The sequence below is a fragment of the Canis aureus genome, chromosome 33 (genome assembly GCF_053574225.1).
Source record: "Canis aureus isolate CA01 chromosome 33, VMU_Caureus_v.1.0, whole genome shotgun sequence".
NCBI classification, from domain to species: domain Eukaryota; kingdom Metazoa; phylum Chordata; class Mammalia; order Carnivora; family Canidae; genus Canis; species Canis aureus.
The window spans coordinates 13,171,516-13,192,661 of NC_135643.1; the positions used below are offsets into that span (position 1 = coordinate 13,171,516).

Genomic DNA, 21,146 nt, shown 5'->3' on the forward strand with positions numbered 1-21,146 from the left:
CAGACTAATTAAGCAAACATCCTTGACTATTTTAGCTAAAGAGTATTGTATTCTTTTCTAAGATAAACACATAGGCCTGCTACTATTATTTGTTTAGATTTGACTTTATTGGAGCCAAGCTTAGCTTTGACATTTGCAGACATGGGTTAGCTTTCATCTCACTGTAAGATATAGGGCAACCTGGTATTTAGTTTACCTACAAAAGGCAGTTAGGAAGCCCTAGAGGAACCTAATTAAAATGCAGCACATTTCCAAGGCACCATATCTTGCTGTGTTGTCATAGCAACAGTGGAAATTTCTGGTCATTGACCTTTAAGGGAAATTGAGGATACATTTTCATAAGGTTCATAAGAGAAGCTACCCCAGCATAGTAACTTATAGTGGCAGAACAACTTTGGAAATCCTTTATGTAATCCTACCTGACTTTAGAAGTATATTGTATCAGCAAAACTCATTAAAGTCTCAAACTTCTTGAAGAAACATTTTTTAAAAACGATTTCCAATATACCATCTATGTTATTAAAATAATCAAAGATAGTGTTCTAGCAACAAAGAAAATTAAAGGAAAGCTTAGATAATTATACAAGAAACATCAGAACCAATATCGTATTTTGAAATAGTTTGTATTACATCTATTCTATTCCTTTTGGTCTCTTTAAATTTATGCCTATTTGAATAATAAAATGCAGCATTACTGTATCAAAAAATACACCTAGAAAATAAAAGTTTATTATAAAATATTGTGTTAACATTATTTAAAAATACAAATTCTTAATTCTTGCCCTTTCTGGTTTATTCATTTGTAAATTCAGGCATCATATTACTAAGCATATATAATTGAAAATCCTAGTTAAATGATATATATATATATATATGTATGTATGTATGTATATATATTTTGTATGTGTGTAAGTATATATGTACATATATATGGCGTTTGACAGAAGGCAAGTACCCATGATTCAACAGAAAAAAATGACAAAGTTTGGTTTACCGTAGACTGCTTTTTAAAAAATTTTTTTTACCGTAGACTGCTTTTATTATATTAACATTTTTATTTCCCACTAAAAATAAATAACTTAGTTCTATTGTCTATTTCATAGTTTAATTATAAGGTAATGTCAGTCAGGGGAATTGGGTTTGGCTAATTTCTCCTAGAATTAGAAATATGTCTCCATTTATATGAGTATCACTTATTCTAGACATAGATATCTGAAGAAAAATAGAAATATTCTAATAATTGCAGGTAGAAAAGCTACTCCATTCCCTAAGCTTCTGCAGGGTTCTCTTACATAGCTGTATGTCCTCACTCTGAGAGACAATGGAGGCTAGAGAAAAACATAGACTCTGGCCTTATATTAATTGGACTCCTGGCTCTGCCACTTACTAACCATATGAGTATGAGAAAGTTACCTAGTCCACAGGAACATTAGTTTGCTTAAGTACAAAATGAGAATAATAATAGAACTTATTAGAGTTGTTTGGAGAATTAAATGAGCTAGTATTGATAAATCACATATCTATATTTGACACAGTAATAAAAAATATATTTTATCTTCCAATGCCGGGACAAAGCTCACAGGGAAATAAATGCCATCCCTGATGCATTCCTGCCTAAGACAGAATAACGTGAGATGACTCATCCCAGATAAAAACAGAGTACTGTCAGTACAATGGAAGAGGAGTCTGTTGAGTTTGCAATTGGAAAAATGTGGTTTTCTTCCTCAGTATGGATGTAGAAAGCACTATCTTTGAGAATTAATGGTTGTCCTTGAGGGGTGTGTGTGTGTGTGTGTGTGTGTGCGCGCGCGTGGCCTACTGCATGAGCCAGAAAGATGAATAAACATATCTTGCATCTCACATTAGGGGAGAGATCTTGAAAATCCAACTTCTAAGGCCAAACTACATATTAGATTGTTTAGTTGCCATTTGGGTGCCAAAGCCCACCCTGACTTGTTTTGTTAAAGACCCCATGGAGTCATATGAGGCTGAATAACTCAAACTTAAGGGAATGATATTTTCAAAGTGAACCTAGAGACAGACTAACCCTTAGGCTACCTGTCAGGTGGATGCCTCAGCAGTGGATATGAGATAAGCCTTCCTGAAAAGGCTTGTGTGCCTTATCCAGCTTTTTATTTAAGTGTTTGGCACAAGATAACCACCCTCCTGTGTATTAGTATGAGAATACTTTTGAACAAAGATATTTTAATTTTCCAAGTTGTTTTCCTGATTAGGAATACTCATTAATATACCTAAATAAAACAAGAAACAACACTTCTTTCCAGTTTAAGACTACACAGACAGTTTAACACTCACAATGGTCCCTTTCCAGCTAGACAAAAAAGGAAGTTTCTATGGTGACCATGCTTATAGTCATTGCAGTCATTCCTTTTTCTTTCCTTGCCAATGCCCGATATACATCAAATTACTCATAATTACATACAAACTGCCTAGCACCTCTGAATCTTCTCAAAATTACACTTTCTACTGGTGATTTTTAAAAGTAACTGTTATTTTTCTCCTGAAAAATTAAAAAGATAAACCAAACAATTTTTCAATTAATTTATAGAGGGCTTTCATAATCAAATTTACTGTCAGAAACCATGGAGACTTAGTGAATCTTTCCAAATAGAAAAACTACTTCTAAAAAAGTATCCTGAGATTCATAGTCAGCAGAATTTAAAAGAATTCGTGAGATTTTTGTAAATCTAGAGAATCAACATTTTTTCCATTAATTGTATTCCCCATGTTGTACTTTTCATCTCCATGACTTATTTATTTTATAGCTCCAAATTTGTACCTCATAATCTCTTTTATCTATTTCACTCATTCCCCTACCTAACTCCCCTCTGGCAGATACTGTCTTGTTCTCTCTATTTAAGAGTAACTATTTTTGTCGTTGTTTCTTCATTTACTTGTTTTTAGATTCTGCATATAAGTAAAATCAGTTGGTATTTGTCTTTCTCTTACCTGTTTCACTTAGCATAATACCCTCTGGGTCCATCCATGTTGACACAAATAGCAAAATCTCATCCTTTTTTATAACTGAGTAATACTCTATTATACCACATTTTCTTTATCAGTTCATCTATCAGAGAACTCTTGGAATGCTTCCATATCTTGGCTATTGTACATAATACTGGAACAAACATAGAGGTGCATACATCTTTTTGAATTGGTGTTTTTTTTTTTTTTTCCTTTGGGTAAATACACAGTAGTAGGTAAATCATATGGTATTTCTACCTTTAGTTTTTTGAGGAAACTTCACACTGTTTTCCAGACTGGCTGAACTAATTTTCATCCCCATCAACAGTGCACAAGTGCTCCTTTTTCTTCACATCCTTACCAACACTTTTATTTCTTGTCTTTTTGATTCTAGCCATTCTGACAGGTTTCAGTTAATATCTCATTGTGGTTTTGATTTGTATTTCCCTGATGATTAGTGATGTTGAGCATCTTTTCATGTGTCTGTTGGCCATCTGTCTTCTTTGGAAAATGTCTGTTCAAGTCCTCTGCCTATTTTTTGATTGCACTGTTTGTTTTTGTTTTTGCTTTGCATAAGTTATTTATATATTTTGGATATTAGCCCCTTATCAAATATATCATTTGCAAATATCTTCTCCCATTCACTAGGTTGCCTTTCATTTTGTTGATAGTTTCCTTCATGGTGGAAAACTCTCAATAGTTTATTTTTGCTTTTGTTGTACTTGCCTGAGGAAAGTGGTCTAAAAATATATTGCTAAGACTAGTGTTAAAGAAATTACTGCCTATGTTTACTTCTAGAAGTTTTATGGTTTCAGGTCTTACATTCCAGTCTTTAGTACATTTTGAATTTCTTTTTGTATAAGATAGTGGTCCAGTTTTCTCAACACTATTTGTTAAAGAGACAGTTTTTTCCTCATTATATATTCTTGCCTCTTCTCTCATAGGTTAATTGACTACATAATCATGGGTTTATTTCTGGGCAGTCTATTCTATATGTCTGTTTTTGTGCCCTATGATACTGTTGTTATTACTATAGTTTTGTAATATAGTTTGAAATCAGGGAGCATTATTCTTTCAGTTTTGTTCTTATTTCTCAAGATTGCTTTGGTTATTTGGAGTCATTGTGATCTGTGAACACTTTAGGATTCTTTGTTTTAATTCTGTGAAAAATGCCACTAGCGTTTTGATGGGAATTGTATTGAATCTATAGAGGGTCTTGGGTAGTACGGATATTTTAATAAAATTAATTCTTTCAATTTATGAGCACAATATATCTTTCCATTTGTTTGTGTAGTATTTAATTTCTTTCCTCAGTGACAAAGTTTTCAGAGTACAGTCTTTCATTTCTTCAGTTAAATTTATGTCTATTTTGTTTTTTGGTACATTTATAAATGAGATTGTGTTCTTAATTTCTCTTTCTGCTACTTTGTTATTAGTGTATAGAAATGCAACGGATTTCTCTACATAATTTTGTATCCTGCAACTTTACTGAATTCATTTATCAATTCTAGTTGTTTTTTGCTGGAGTCTTCAGGGTTTTCTATATGTAGTATCATGTCATCTGCAAATAGTGAAAGTTTTACTTCTTCCTTATCAATTTGTATGCCTTTTTATTTTTCTTGTCTGATTGCTGCAGCTAGAACTTCCAGTACCATGCTGAATAGAAGTGGTGAGTGGGCATTCTTGTCTTGTTCTTGATCTTAGGGGAAAAGCTCTCAATTTTTCACCATTGAGTATGATGTTAGCTGAGATATTTTCCATATATAGCCTTTATTATGTTGAAATATGTTCCCTCTAGACCTACTTTGCAGAGGGTTTTTAGCGATATTTTATCAAAAGCTTTTTCTCAATCTATTGAGATGATCATATGGTTATCCTATTATCCTATCTCTTATTAATGTATCACACTGATTGATTTGCAAATACTCAACTACCCTTGCATCCCTGGAATAAATCCCAATTTATTGTGGTGAATGATTTTTGTATTGTACTGTCAAATTCTGTTTTCTAATATTGTGTTGAGGATTTTACATCTATGTTCATCAGAGATATTGGTCCATAGTTTTCTTTTTTTGCAGTGTGTTTGTTTGGATTTGGTATCAGGATAATGCTGGACTCACAGAATGAACTTAAAAGCTTTCCTTCCTCTTCTATTTTTTGGAATAGTTTGAGAAGAACAGTTATTAGCTTTTCTTTAAATATTAGGTAGAATTCCCCTGTCAAGTTATCTGGTCCTGGACTCTTGTTTGATGGAGTTTTTTGACTACTAATTTGATTTCATTGCTAGTAATTGTTTTTTTTTTTTTTTTTCAAAATTTCTAAGAATTTATCCATTTAAATTGAAATTTCTTAAGGTAATGGTTTGGTAGTTCCTAGAAATGTTTAAAGGCATTTCCCAAGGTGGTGGATGGGGGGGGGGGGTTGATTTAAAAAATAATAAAAATAAAATGCTGGGTTAAACAAAGTTAGTCAGATTCTCTCAAAGCCTTAATGTGCTAATATGTTTTATTAATATTTGAAGCAGACATAGTCAAAATAATTTCTTAAACTCACTATTCCATGGAACCCGTTTTTTTTTTTTTCCATATAACCTCTTAAGACACCACTGCATGTCAGGATACTTTGGGTAGTGTTGCTTCAGTGAATTTCCAGAGTAAAGGATTAATGTTCCATCTTGTCTGCTTAATTCTTCTAAAATTCCTTCTCCTTCAAATGGCTGTCAAGAGCTTTAAGTTAATTGTGTCAGTTCTCAGTTCATATTGTTATAAGCATGATTTTATTATTAAAGTGAGATGGGATTAAAAATAAGATTTTTGTAATGAGATAACATTTTAATTTTCAGCATTTATATATAAACACAAATTAATAAAACACATCACAAAACAGTAAAATTTCATAGTTAATATTTATAGGTGCATAGTTTCATGCTAACATGTTTCTAAGTATTGTATATATTAACAAATTTCACAACACATCATTATTTTTTAAACAGAAATAATCATTAAAAGACACCTAGAAATCTTATAATATATGATAGTAAATCACAACTTCTCAATAACAGCAACAAAAAAATAGTGAAGATTTAGAAATAAGTGGTAGTCACTTAGGTGCTTTAATTTAACATTTTAGATTTGAAGCCACAATATCCACACAGCACACAAGGGAGGACCCTGCTACCATATAATCACTTCAGTGAGAGGGAAGCACTGAAATGCTGAGTAGGGGCTGGTACAGATAACTTCAATCACTGCTGATGGAAGAGTTTAAAATACACTGTAAAAATTTTGAGAAAATGTTATGACTGGGCATTTTGGAACTGAGTACTTGTACGGGATGGAACATCTGTCAGTAGGTCTCAAGAAACTGGGAGCAAAAGTATTTCTTAGGCTTCGGGTTCATAGTCTTGATACCCTTCCTAATATAAAGAAAATCAGAAAGAAAACTATTATTAGTTTTAGTCATCAGTAATGAAGGATTTAGGGTGAATGAGATAGGACATGGCTCACCACCTTGAATGAAGGTTATAGTCATAATAGTTTTGTAACTATTCAGTTATATACAATATAATTCTGTGTTTTGTCTTCCTGTCAAATATAAAAGTGAATTATCCTGCTCAGAGTTCGGATATCTGAATTTTACTTTCACATGCCATTTAACAATCACATATTCTAGTCCTGTAGGACAAGTTAGTTGCTCTATCTTGCTCCCAGTTTCCTCAACTGTACTTTGTGAGAGTCAAATTAAGTAGCCTAAAAAGCCTCTTCCAGGGCTAAGATGCCCTAATTCTTAAAAGGAGAAAGATATTAAAGGCAAGTGATGTTTTCTCTCCTTTTGCTCTCTCAATGAAAATCTCTTCATCCATGGTTTCAATTATTACTTCCATTCTAAACCCCCTCTCCCCATACAATACATGGATAACATCCACAAAAAAAGATATTAATGGTGTTACCTAAAGTGCTCAGATTAGTCCTCCTAAAGAACAGCTCTTAATTAGAATCCTGCTTTATTTATTTATTTACTTATTTATTTTTTAGGATCCTGCTTTAAAATGAACAAATGTACCTTCCTCAATTCAAGTTGCTTTCTGAATATAGTACAAACTTAAATGGGAAAGTTCTTCTAGTATTCTACAACTTGCCTTTGACCCTCTCTGCAGCCTTAATCTGTCACTATTCTCTCTGTTCCCTAACCTCAAATCCTATTTACTCACTGTTCCTCAGACATATCCTTATGCATGTTCAGACATGCGTGCCTTGCTTCTGATATTACCTAGTGCTAGAATGTCTTCCTTTCATTTTGGCCTACCACATCTCCCCTCCCCTCCCACACAGATCAACACCAACTCTTCTATAAAACTCCCGATCACTCTAACCAGATCCTGTAAATTATTATACTTTTTTATGTATCTTGAATATTTTTGCCTCTGTGATGCTTAATACATAGAAGATAGTCAACAATATTTAAAGGAATCATCATGAATAAACAGAGAATTAAATTTGTATTTGTTTTCATCAAGCCTATTAGAATGTAAATGCCTTATGTCCTGGTACTATCAACTAATCTTGTATTTTCTACAGTATTTAGTATTGTGCTATGCATAAAAAGATGCAAAAATTTTGGTAAAATCTAATTAAGTAAAGAAACAATTTAATTTCATTTGTGTAAATGAGATTATCAATATGCCTTTTACTGATGCCATGAAGAATAATATATAATCTAACTACAAAACATTTTAACTGAATTTTCAATGAATAATATATCTTCTTTGCTTGTGATGTCTTGTGCTGGTATTAGGGAAATGCGGTCCTCATGCAATTAATTGGAGAGTAATCTTTCCTCTTTTAGGGGAGAAGAGAAATTAATTGGTATTAATTGTAATTAATAGTTATTATCCCTTAAATGTTTGGTAGAATTCATCAGTGAATCTGTCTGGTCCTGGGATTTTCTTTGTGGGTATATTTTTTTAAAACAATAATCCAATCTTTTTACTTTGTTATAGATCTTTTCAGATTTTCTATTTCTTCTTGAGTCAGCTTCATTCATCTAAAAGTATTTTTAAATTTTCCTTATGATACATTTTCTATTAAACTTATTTTCAAATCCAAATTAACCATCAAAATTCTAGATTGAAGTACATCAGTTGCTGCAAACCATGCATTTATCATATTTCTACTCTCTAAGTTTTGTGGGTAACTTATTTTACTATGAAAAATTTGCTGGAAATGTGTAGCAAATAATAATTTTCTTAGGCATTCAATTGATTTCCCCAACCTTCCATTTTGAGATTTATTTTAGAAAGTAAGGTTTTTAATAGAATAATTTTCTAATTCAGGCATCAGCAAACGCTTTCTGTAAAGGGTAAGCAAGTACATGTATTAGGTTGTGTGAACCACATAGTATCTCTGTTTAAACAACTCTTTACAAATGTAAAAATCACTTTTAGCTTTCAAGTTGTCTGCACAATACATATTTTGGATTTGGCCAATTTGTCCCTCAAGAGAATAAATCACTTTCACTAAGGACAAATGGAAGGAAAATCTGATGGTGATAGATTTTTGGTACTGCTTAATAGAAAGACCCAACTTGAATTCCTGAAGTTTATTTTCAGAGTTGTAGGATACAAAATTTTACCTCAGAAGGCATTTCATATGCCTCATTGTCAGGATCAACAGGCATATCTTCCAGAATTCCTTCCTGTGGGCCTCCTTCTTCACTCTAAATGGGAAGCACAAAAGGAATATGATGAGGTACTAATTTTTACTTTTAGAAAATTAAGCACATTTTGAAAAACATCTTATATACATATAATACTGGTAATAATTTTGTAAAAATGCTACTCCTTAATATTACTGCTGGCATTCTAAACTATACAATACCTTTGCAGAAATATTATAGTAGTATGTGTTGTTAACCCTAAAAATGAACAAACTTTTTACCCAAGTAATTCACTACTCAGCAAGTAGTCCAAAGATGTTTTCACAGGATCAATGACAGCATTTTTCACACACACACACATAAAATGTTAACCTAAATGTTCAACAGAAGACAAAAAGTTTAGAAATTATAATTCATCTACTCAATAGATTATTATGAAGATATGTATTAACTATGGCATGAAAATTATATAATAAAATGAGAACCTTTTAGAAGACAAAGTTGTATATATTATGGACATAACCAATGTATTATTCAGATACAAAGCTAAAAAGATTGAAGAAAATCCAAAAAAATATTAAAGCACTTTTTATTGGGTAGTTATGTTTTCACTTTTTTGTAAGTTATCTTATATACCATTTATAATGTAAAAGCATATGTATTTTATAATTTATTTTTAAATGATGGCAAAGAAATTATTTTCTAAAATTTCAAAATTTAAACTATATGTATATATAGTTTCAATAGGAGAGAGAGAGAAAGGAAGACAGAGAGGAAGAAAAATCAAATACATGATCCACAAATTTTTTAGATCTCCCCCCTTAGAAATAAGATACCATAAAAGTCAACTTGAATTCATGTCTTACTAATATCTTTCATTAAATACCCTTTGTTGCTTTGCATTTATTCCATTAAAGTTCACTGAAAATTGAAAAAGCAGAGAGGCAATGTGAGCCTAAAATGGAGTTACTCAAAAAGATCAAATAGTCTCTCAGCCAATATAGCTTATGTTTAAAAATATGCCTTGTGTAAGATCTCCTATCTTCATCATGAAAGTGACTGACAGGTAGGCAGAGAGACAAAGAAATGGCTTCCCACGTGAAAAGTCAAATTAATGTTCATTCTTAAATTAGCTGGACCAAGAAGTTTATAGATCATCTTCTCCTGCCCAATTCCCTCCTTACAAACAACGTCCAGGTTATATATAAATGAAATCAAATATAAAAACTTCCCAAAATAACTTACTTCTAAATGTGGAATAAAAATACTGTTTCCATAGTGTTTTACCTCTTACCACAAGACAAAAATATAGGCTCTCCTGTATAGTGGTTAGACATGAGGTCTGTAGTATAACAAGACTTGAGTTCAAATCTTAACTTCTCTAGATTCTAGATTTTTAAAATTGAAGTACAATTAACATATAATGTTATATTAGTTTCAGGTGTGCAACATAATGATTCAACAATTCTATACATTACTCAGTGCTTACCACAATGAATGTAATCACCATCTGTCACCAAACAATGTTATTATCTTATTGACTATATGCCCTATACTGTACATTTCATCTCTGTGACTTACTTATTTTATAACTGGAAGTTTTTAGTTTTAATCCACTTGAGTTCATTCCCCTACCTACTTTTCCTCTGGCAACCACCTGTTCTCTGAATTTCAGAGTCTGTCCTTTGTTCACTTCTTTTATTTCTTAGATTCCACATATGAGTGAAATCATATGGTATTTGTCATTCCCTGGTCTGACTTATTTAACTTAGCATTATATTCTCTAGGTCTTAGCAGTATTGCTGCAAATGGCAACATTTTATTCTTTTTATGGGTAATACTCCTCTGTGTGTGTGTGTGTGTGTATACACAGGTAATAAATACCTCATTATGGTTTGGATTTGCATTTCCCTGATGCTCAGTGATGTTGAGCATCTTTTCATGTGTCTGTTAGCCATCTGTGTGTCTTCTTTGGAAGATGCCTACTCAGGTACTCTGATTTTTAAAATTGCACCTTTTTTAAAAAATATATTGTATAAGTTCTTTATATATTTTGGATATTAACTCCTATTGTATATATCATTTGCAAATATCTTCCTCATTCAGTAGCTTGCCTTTTTGTTTTGTTGATGGTGCAAAAAGTTTATTTTGGTATAGTCTCAATAGTTTTTTGTTTTGTTTTGTTTTTGTGTCTGTTGCCTAAGGGGACATATCTAAATGTTTCTACAGCTGATGCCAAGGAAATTACTGCCTATGTTTTCTTTTAGAAGTTTTATGGTTTCAGGTCTCACATTTAGGTTTTTAATTCATTGTGAGTTTATATTTGTGCGTGATATATGAAAGTGGTCTAGTTTCATTCTTTTGCATGTAACTATCCAGTTTTCCCAACACCATTTATTGAAGATACTGTCTTTTCCCCATTGTAAATTCTTGCATCCTTTGTTGGAGATTGATTGACCATATAAGCATGGGCTTATTTCTGGGTTCTCTATTCTCTTTGATTTATCCATGTGACTGTTTTTGTATCAGTACCATACTGTTTTGATTACTATAGCTTTGTAATATATCTTGAAATCTGGGATTGATACCTCCAGCTTTATTCTTCCTCAAGATTGTTTTCGTGTTTGGGATATCTTGTGATTCCATACCAATTTAAAAACTGTTTATTTCTGTGAAAAATGCCATTGGCATTTTGATAAGGATTGCACTGAATCTGTATAGTGCTTTAGGTTGCCTGCACATTTTAACAATACTAATTCTTCTATGAGAATGAATATTTTTCCATGTATTTATGTCATCATGAATATCTTTCATCAAAGTTTTACAGTTTTCAGAGTTCAGGTCTTTCATCTCCTTAATTAAGTTTATTCCTAGGTATCTAATTTTTCTTAGTGCAACTGTAAATGGGACTGTTTTCTTAATTTCTCTTTCTGCTACTTTGTTATCTGTGTATAGAAATGCAACAGATGGGCAGCCCAGGTGGCTCAGCAGTTTAGCGCCTCCTTCCGCCCAGGGTGTGATCCTGGAGTTCCGGGATTGAGTCCCACATCAGGCTCCCTGCATGGGGCCTGCTTCTCCCTCTGCCTGTGTCTCTGCCTTCTCTCTCTCTCTCTCTGTGTCTCTCATGAATAAATAAATAAAATCTTAAAAAAAAAAAGAAATGCAACAGATTTCTGTACATAATTTTGTATCCTGCAACCTTATGGAATTCATTTATCAGTTCTAGTAGTTTTTTTGCTGGAGTCTTCAGGGTTTTCTATATGTAGTATCATGTCATCTGCAAATAGTGAAAGTTTTATTCTTCCTTATCATTTTGTATGCTTTTTATTTTTCTTGTCTGATTGCTGCAGCTAGAACTTCCAGTACCATGCTGAATAGAAGTAGTGAGTGGGCATTCTTGTCCTGTTCTTGATCTTAGGGGAAAAGCTGTCAGTTTTTCACCATTGAGTATGATGTTAGCTGAGGTATTTTCCATATATAGCCTTTATTATGTTGAAGTATGTTCGCTAAAAACATAATTTTGTTGAGAGTGTTTTTTTTATCATGAATGGATGTTGTATTTTGTCAATGTTTTTGGACATCGATTGAAAGGATCATATGGTTCTTATCCTTTCTCTAGTTAATATGATGTATTATATTGATTGATAAGCAAATACTGAACCACACCTGCATACCTCAAGAAATCCCAATTCATTGTGTTGAATGATTTTTCTAATGTATTGTCAAATTCCATTTGCTAATATTGTATTGAGGATTTTACATCTATGTTCATCAGATATATTGGCCTGTAGTTTTCTTTTTTGCAGTGTCTTTGTCTGGTTTTGGTATCAGAGTAATGCTGGCCTCATAGAATGAATTTGGAAGTGTTCCTTCTCCCTTGTTCCCCACTCTGCCTCCCCTTCCTCCTCCTCCTTCTATTTTTAGATGGATTTTTTTTTAAGATTTTTATTTATTTATTTGAGAGAGAGAACACATAGAGGGAGAAGGAGAGAGAGAAGCAAACTTCCTACTGAGCAGAGAGCCTGTCTTGGGGCTCGATCCCAGGACCTCAGGCCCATGACCTGAGCTAAAGGCAGATGCTTAACTGACCAAGCCACCTGGGTGCCCCTATACACATTTATATATACATATATGTATGTATATATACATTAGATCCATCTTGCCTAATCTGTTGTTCAAAACCACTGTTTCCTTGTTGACTTTCTGTCTGGATGATCTATCCATTGTGTAATGAAGCGTTAAAAGTCCCCTACTCTTACTATATTACTGTAAGTAACCCAGGATTGAGTCCCACATGGGGCTCCCCGTGAGGAGCCTGCTTCTCCCTCTGCCTGTGCCTCTCTCTCTCTCTCTCTCTCTGAGTCTTTCATGAATAAATAAAATCTTTAAAAAAATAAAGTCTATTTTGTCTGATAAATATTAATACCCCAGATTTTTAGTTTCCATTTCCATGGTAAATGTCTTTCTGTTTCTTCAATCTGCATGTATCTTTAGGTCTGAAGTAAGTATCTTGTAGATAGCATATAGATGGGTCTTATTTTCTATCTGTTCAATCACCCTGTGTCTTTTCATTGGAGCATTTAGACCATTTACATTTAAAGTAATTATTGAGAGGTATGTACTTCCTGCCATTTTGTAACTTGTTTTATGTTTTTTTGTTTGTTTGTTTGTTTGTTTTTTGTTTTTTTGTTTTTTTTTTTTTTGTCATTCTTCTCTGTTTCTTTCTTCTTCCCTTCCTCTCTTCCCTTTTGGTTTGATTGGCTTTCTTTAGTGTTATGCCTGGATTCCTTTCTTCTTGTGTGCATGCTTATTATAAGTTGAAGATTTGTGATTACCATTAGGTTCATATATAACATCTTATGTGTATAGCAGTTTATATTAAGTTGATGGTCAGTTAAGTTTGAACACATTCTAAAAGCACTAAATGTTTACAACACCTCCCCCTTTCTATGTATATGGTGTCATATTTTATATCCTTTTACTTATAAATCCCTTGACTGACTTTTGTAGATATAATTGGCTTAACTGTTTTTGCATTTTAATCTCCATTCAGGTTTTACAAATAATTAATCTACTATCTTTATTATGTTTGCTTTCTTATTTAAAAACTTTTATTTATTTATTTGAGAGAGAAAGAGAGAGAGAGAGAATGAGTGAGAGAGAGCATGGGGCAGAAAGAGATGGAGAAGCAGCCTCCCGCTGAGCCAGGACCCTGAGATCATGACCTGAGCTGAAGGCAGATGCCTAACCAAATGAGCGACCCATGTGCCCTTACATGTTAGCATTTGCCTGTCAATGTTTTTCTTTCATACTTTTCTTACTTTAGTTATGGCTTTTTCTTTCCATTCAAAGAATTCCATTTAGTGTTTCTTAGAAGGCTGATTTAGTAGTGATTAACTCCTTTAACTTTTTTTGTCCAGGAAACTCCTTATCCCTCCTTCTGTTCTGAATGATGACTTTGCTGGATAGAGTATATATCCTTGGTTGTAGGTTTCTTTCTTTCAGCGCTTATAAGATATCATGCCACTCTTTTCTGGCTTGCAAAGTTTCTGCTGAAAAATCAGCTGATAGCTTTAGTGGTTCCCTGCTCTTTTTTTTTTTTTTTTAAAGGTTTTATTTATTTATTTGAGGGGGGAAAGTAGGGAGAGAAGCAGAAGGAGGGGGACAAGCAGACTCCACATAAACACAGAGCCAGATGCAGGGCTCAATCTCACAATCCTGAGTTACTACCTGAGTCAAAACCAAGAGTCTACACTTAACCAACTGTGCCAAACAGGTGCCCCATGTTTACTTTTCCCCTTGTATGTAACCATTTTCTCTTCTCTTGCTGATTTTAAAATTCTCTGTTTATAACATTTTCTTGCCATTTTAATATGTTGTCTTGGTGTAGATCTCCTTGGTTAGTCTTGTTAGTTGTTCTCTGTATTCCCTGGATCTGAATGTCTGTCTCTGTCCCCAGATTAGGAGAGTTTTCAGCTATTATTTCTTCAAAAAATGTTTTGCCTCCTTCTCTACTCTCCTTCTGCTATTTCTATAATGCAAATGTTATTATACTTGAAATCGCTACATTTCCTCAACATATTCTTTTTTCTTTTTTTTTTTTTTTTGAGATGGGGGGAGTAGAGGGAGAAAATCTTAAGCAAGCTCCGTACCCAGTGCAGAGCCTTACAGTATAGGCTTGATCTCACAACCTGAAATCACTTGAAATTACTACATTTCCTCAACCTATTCTTTTTTCTTTCTTTCTTTCTTTCTTTCTTTCTTTTTTTTTTTTTTTTTTTTTGAGATGGGGGGAGTAGAGGGAGAGAATCTTAAGCAAGCTCCATACCCAGTGCAGAGCCTTACAGTACAGGCTTGATCTCACAACCCTGAGAGCATGACTTGAGCCAAAATCAAGAGTTGGCCACTTAACTGACAGAGCTACCAGGTGCCCCAAAATCTATTCTTATTTTTAATTTTTCTTTTTGCTGTTTAGCTTGGTTTCTTTCCCTTAGCCTATTTCCAGATCATTGACTCATTCTTCTGCATCTTCTAATTTGCTCTTGATTCCCTCTACTATATGTATGTTTTGTTTTGTTTTGTTTTAATTTCAGTTACTGAGTTCTCCATCTCTGACTGGTTCTTTTTTTATATTTTCTTTTTGCTAAAAGTCTCGCTGAGATTATCCACTATTTTTCAAAGTGCAATGGGTATCTTTATGACTATTACTTTGAGTTCTTTATTAGGCATATTGTTTATCTCTACTTCATTTAGCTTTTTTTACTGTGTATTTGTCCATTATTTCATTTGGGATATATTCCTCTGTTTCCTCATTTTGTCTCATTCTGTGTTTGTTTCAGTGTATTAGGATGGCAGCTATGTCTCTCAGTCTTGAAAAATAGTGGCCTTATGAAGAAGTCCTGTGGCACAATGTCCCCTGCCCACCAGAACCAGGCATTTCAAAGGTGTCTCTTCTGTGGGATGTGTGTACCCTACTGTTGGGGTTGAGCTACAGACGGAAGCTATTTGTCTTCAGTCCTGTCAGCTGCAATGACCCACTTTGCCTCCTGTGGATGTACCATTCAAGACTTGGTCCCTGTGCTGTTGAGGGGTCTGTCTGAGGATGCCCCGGCTTTTAGGTGGGGCATATCAGCAGTTGGGCTAGCTGTCTGCACTCACTCTGTCTGCCACAGGTATAAATATACCAAACAGCAAAATGCTCTCCTGATTGGGCCCCTGAGAGGCTTCCAATGATGGGCAAGGTTAGCAGTCAGACCAGATTTCTATACCTAGTCTGTCTGCCAGGAATGCAGGTGCACCAAAAGGCAAAACGCTATTCCTGCACATCATCTAAAAGGCTCAGCTGCTGGAACTGTGGGTGTGCTGTTGTATGTAGTTTTCTTCCCCTCCTGCCAGGGAAAGAATCACTTTGGAATGGCAACAGCCTTTACTGGAGCTACTTACAGTGTGTGTTGATGCAGGAGCTTCTTTGGAAGGATGTCTTGCTGACACAGGTGAGTTAAACAGGTTAGGTCTGCAGGGGAATGTGGGCATCACCCATATGGTGCTAGCAAGGGAGTCAGACACTGTTCACACTGATTCTTGCAAGTGTCCTCTTCCATCTAGTCTGGGAGATGGGAAGATAAATGGTACCCACTGGCACTTTTGTTCTTGGATAAGTCTCCTGAAGATCCCTGTCCCTTCAACACAGATTCTGGGACTAGTAAGTAACTCTCCTTCATATATATCACAGATTTTCTTAAACAGCTACGTCTATGCCTTTTCTCCCCTGGGTTATTTACTATGCTGGTTCTTTAAGGGCAGAGACTCAGTTTCTTATCACCCTCTAGGTCTCCCAGAACTAAGCCTGCTGATTTTAAAAGTACTGATTTTAAAAACACCGATAGCAAAAGCTCACCAAGTTAAGCCCCACTGTTTTTCAAGGCCAAATGTTATAGGAACTCATCTTCCTAGTTCCGGGTTCCCAGGCTTGGGTGGGGTTTTATCTTGTTTCTTTTGTTTGTGATGCCCCCCCAATTTGTGATTAGTCTCACTGGGGGTTTGGTTCCCAATTATGTATCTGCCCCTCCAATACTGTTCCATGTGACCCCTTCTTCATGATTAGCTGTGGAAAGTCTGTTCTTCCAGTCTTTGGGATAACAGATGTAGCTGTTACCTTGGTGTGTCCATGGGACCAGATGAATTCAAGATCTTCCTGGTCTCCCAGGTTCTAGTTGTGATGTTGGGCAATTTTCTTAAGGTTTTTCTAAGCACCAAATAGCCTCAGTGAAAAAATGGGGCAGCAATTCATCTTTTAATTAGGAGGAGCAAGTGACATCATTAATCTATTAGTATTTAGGTAACTTTTAGTGATAGTCAAGTATGAGGAAAATAAAGTAAACCTGTTGTTAAAAAGAAAACCACAGGCCTAAAATAGAATCACTTATGTTAAGGACCCAAGTCTTAATACCTAACCTAATTGTAGTTTTAACATCCCCAAGAATATAAACTTTAACCTGCCAAACTAATTTCCTGGCCAACACTAGGAGGCAATCTGCTCTTAGACCATTTCTGTTCCCCTTAGGAGTGTGATCTTGCCTAAAATAATTCATTCACTGTTAATAATTTCCTTTCCCCCCATTCCTTCTCTGTCTTTAAATTTTTTTTCCTTTTCTGAAGCTTGATGGAACTCTTTTCTATTTGCTTGACTCATAAATCACTGAGTAAAGCCAATTGCATCATCAAATTTGCCCAGTTGATTTTTTTTTTTTTTTTAACAGATTTGGTGGCAGTATTGACAACTGAAATGAACTTCTGACAGCATTCAGGGACAAGAAACAGAGGCACAATGCCTCACCAATCCTTTTGAGTTTCTTGTCTTTTTTACAATTTCTGAGGACCATTGGTGAGTTCCTTTCAATTTGAACTCTGTTCTTTTTACGTCAAGGTTCCAATCTAAATGGCTTTACACTGTAGAGTTAATAGGCCAGTGTAGGCTGACAGGAAACTCTCTAACAGAATGCCCATCCTCAACCCTTGTTTCCATCTGCAATTTCAGTTTGGAATCCCTTCCCCAGTTTCAGTCCACAGTCTCCATTAATGGAATCTGCTGGTTTAGTTCACATTAGGAATTGCTGGTGGTGCATATAGAAACTTTCACTGGCAAGTCCATAGCAACTTCTTAAATCCAGCTCTTGGTGCTATCCTCAGATTCCATATGGAGAACTGCAGCTGCCACCAGAAGTCCTTAATTTGTTTAGAATCAGTCCAGAGTCCCCATTCTTTGTGGTCTGCTGGTTTAATCCTTTTCCCAGCATCTAGTTCTTTGCTTACTGCTGGTGTCCATCGTTCTGTTTACTTGGTAAATATTGGTTTCTGTTAATGGACACCTGAGGTAAAGGCTAATTGCTAAAGGGAATCTTGGATGCCAAAGAGCAGCAAAAATTTGTGGACATAGATTGAGCATTTAAGAAATCTAAGCCTCTCACATTAGGATAAGTTGGTTTAAAAAAAAAAAGGATAAGTTGGTTACACAATGGGTTAGGTAGACCCTAGGTCACCCAACTTCAAGACAGCTTCCGTGCAACATGGTACACTGTAAAACATGCATAATTCCCACCCCAACTGCATATCCCTTTTAGATATGAGTTTGGCCCTGAGAAACGCAAAGACTTGGCTAATGGGATCTTTAAACTCTAAACATTTCTAAAAACTATGGTCTCAGAATCTGTGAATATCTACAGAAGTGGCAAAATTTTACTAAAAACAATCTACAATCTAGAATTACAATGGCTGTTATGAGGAATGTTCCAATTAGGTAAGATCACTTACGAAGTGTCCTTGAAGGTAAAGCCTTCAAAATTCCAAAAATAGCTTCATTGAAAAATTTACTACAAAAAAAATGATAAAAAAGTTAAAAAGATACAAAAGGTAACTAGTACAAAAGACTATAAGATTCATGTAATTGTTGGGATGCCTGGATGGCTCAGCAGTTTAGTGCCTGCCTTCAGCCCAGGGCGTGATCCTGGAGTCCCGGGATCGAGTCCCACATCGGGCTCCCTGCATGGAGCCTGCTTCTCCCTCTGCCTGTGTCTCTGCCTCTCTCTCTATCTCTCTCTGTGTGTGTGTGTGTGTGTGTGTGTCTCTCATGAATAAATGAATAAAATCTTAAAAAAAAAAAGGAAAGAAAGAAATCCACCAAGTTAATAACCTTATAGACCCCCCTGTATCTACCTTAGAATGAGGGCCCCCATATAAGTTTTGCATTATCATATCTGTCTCATGGTTAAACACTTTTAAACAAGATCTCTGATTATATGTTTATGTGTGTCTACTATAGAGTGTGGCATTTTCTACCTCTGGATGGCATTACTAAAATTTGCATATAGCTCTGTTTAATTGGCATAAAAATAAGCACTTATAACTTAAGAATTTTTTAGAAAAAAAATCTCAGAGAGTAAAACAAATGCTTTTTGGATTCACAGGACTGGGAAATATTCAGTATTAAGGGTAATTTCAGGTTGCTGGTTGATTATAATAAATATATCTTAGACTTACCAACACTGACTACAAGGCAAACATTTAACTTTTTATTCTGTGCAGGCTTACTATTCAAATAAGTTCATGTGTGTCTACTGCAAAATTTTTTAGGAAAAAAACCCAGAAAACCTTAGAATAATGGCTGATTTTGTCTAATGTTTCAGTTCTAAACATAATCAAGAATAAGGAAATTAAGAAGTATAAATAAAATTAAAATGTCTTAAGTGAATTTCCTCAAATAATTTTGGTAACCTGATACTTTAAAGTTTTACTAAGAGATGAGTTAAGGTAAATTCATTAAGTATCAAGATTATTTCCAAATATAAAATGTTAACCACTGAAAATAAGCTTAGTCCCTTTTTACTTGCTTTTATAGAGGAATCAAAATATTTGTACCTAATAGTAAACATGTTTTATGCCACATTGAGAAATTTTCTATGAAAAAAAGCAGAAATCATAAAAAGTATATTTCTAGAAATAAAAAGCATAAGTTTGTCTTCACAGAATGCCAGTGTAAAAGAGCTTTCATAATTGTTTACTTCTTAGTTAAGGTTCCTGAGAGTTGATAATTCTAATTGATATACGTAATTAAAGCTAATAGAAATAATAAGGGAAGCAACTCTGTATGCAAGAGAAGAAAGATGCTTGCTTTTGGTAAAAGAAGGTATGAAGAATGGAGATACATTCTGGTCAAGGGGAAAAAAAAGCAATTTTGACTTAAAGTAAGACTGCTTATTGAAAGGCAAAAAATATAGGACAAAATTCAAATGTAAAAAAGATAGTTGAAGAAGATTGTGGAACAAAATGTATGAAATTTTAATGTATAATCAAGCTAAAATCAATATGAACTTATTAAAGAATGAGTTTAAATATTAAAAGTACACAACTCTAAAATTAGAATGTGGCTTTCTTTTCTGTTAAGACAGAATTTTCTTAGATTATTCTTGTGCTCATTGTTTACAATTTCCAATTAAGGTTTTTCTTTAATATAATCTGCTCAGAAAAAATAAAGATTGTATGTTTTGCATTTATCAGGTCTTTGATTACTTAGGGTTCCCCCCCTTAGGAATCTTTTCAATATTAAAAGAGCTAAGGCTTGACTTCTAAAGAAGATGAAGTAGGAGGATTCTAAGCTCCCTGTCCTATAGATACAGCTACGTAACACCCACATCAGTGTAATTGACTCAGAAAATGGCTCAAAGACTGGCAGGACAGACTCTACAAATAAATGTAGAGAAGAGGCCACACTGAAGAGAGTAAGAAGGGCTGAGACTTGTTAGGAGCAAACTAACCCACTGTCTATGGGAGGAACGGACCGTGCTGCCATGGAGAAAGGAGAGAAACAGACCCTCACACCAGGCACCCCAGGCACAGGGAACCCACATGGGGAACACGAATATCCCTAACATTTAGCTTTGAAAACCAGAGGGACTTAATTTCACGGGTTCTTACAAATAGCAGGGCTTAACACCTGGAACTTTAAAAATGAGCATGCTTGGCCCTAGGAGAGCCAGGAGGGTGATGGGACAGTCCATTCCCTTAATGAGATAAGACAGTAAACAGCCGCATGGTGATACAGCAGAGAACAGCAGTTTGAAAAACACCTGGGGTGTACACAGGAGGGAGATTTGTTTATTAATCTCAGAGCTTATGCTCAAGGGGCAAGGGTCTTTGGGAGACTTATCCAGTAACAAAAGAGATGGCAGGTGCCATTTCCCTACCTTGCCTTCCAACCTAGATACATAGACAGCTGCAAGAACCAGCAAAGTGCCAACCAACAGGGTGCCCCGCCACTGGAGGCTTCTGCAGTTCCACCTCATCCAACCCTGCCAGCCTGAGCAGTTTTCCTGGGTGCCTTCAGGTCCCTTCCTGCAGGGGATCTGCACTGTGCACACCACCCCCACACTCTCCTGTGAACTCTCCGATTGCAGCCCTGTGGCAGGAGGATTCTAAGTGGCTTCAGGTCTCCTCTTGCTGCAATCATGCAT

The 21,146-nt window shown here is 34.9% G+C and overlaps 1 protein-coding gene across 10 annotated transcripts in view; it reads right to left on the reverse strand.

Moving 5' to 3' along the window:
• Positions 1-222: 222 nt before the first annotated feature.
• SNCA (synuclein alpha) overlaps positions 223-21,146 on the reverse strand; it is a 172,020-nt gene continuing 151,096 nt past the window's right edge. For 4 of the 10 annotated variants that reach the window (XR_013371247.1, XR_013371245.1, XR_013371246.1 and 1 more), the window contains 5 exons: positions 18,451-18,509; positions 16,796-16,901; positions 16,084-16,246; positions 8,617-8,700; positions 6,386-6,400 (listed from right to left, as the gene is read on the reverse strand). Coding sequence is in view for 3 of the 10 variants with exons in the window: in XM_077882870.1 (XP_077738996.1) it covers positions 6,368-6,400; positions 8,617-8,700 (117 nt within the window). In the remaining 7 variants the exon portion in view is untranslated. Of the gene's footprint in view, positions 6,401-8,616; positions 8,701-16,083; positions 16,247-16,795; positions 16,931-18,450; positions 18,510-21,146 lie in introns of those variants that run through there. The other 6 variants (XR_013371244.1, XR_013371243.1, XM_077882870.1 and 3 more) reach the window with 5 other exon arrangements.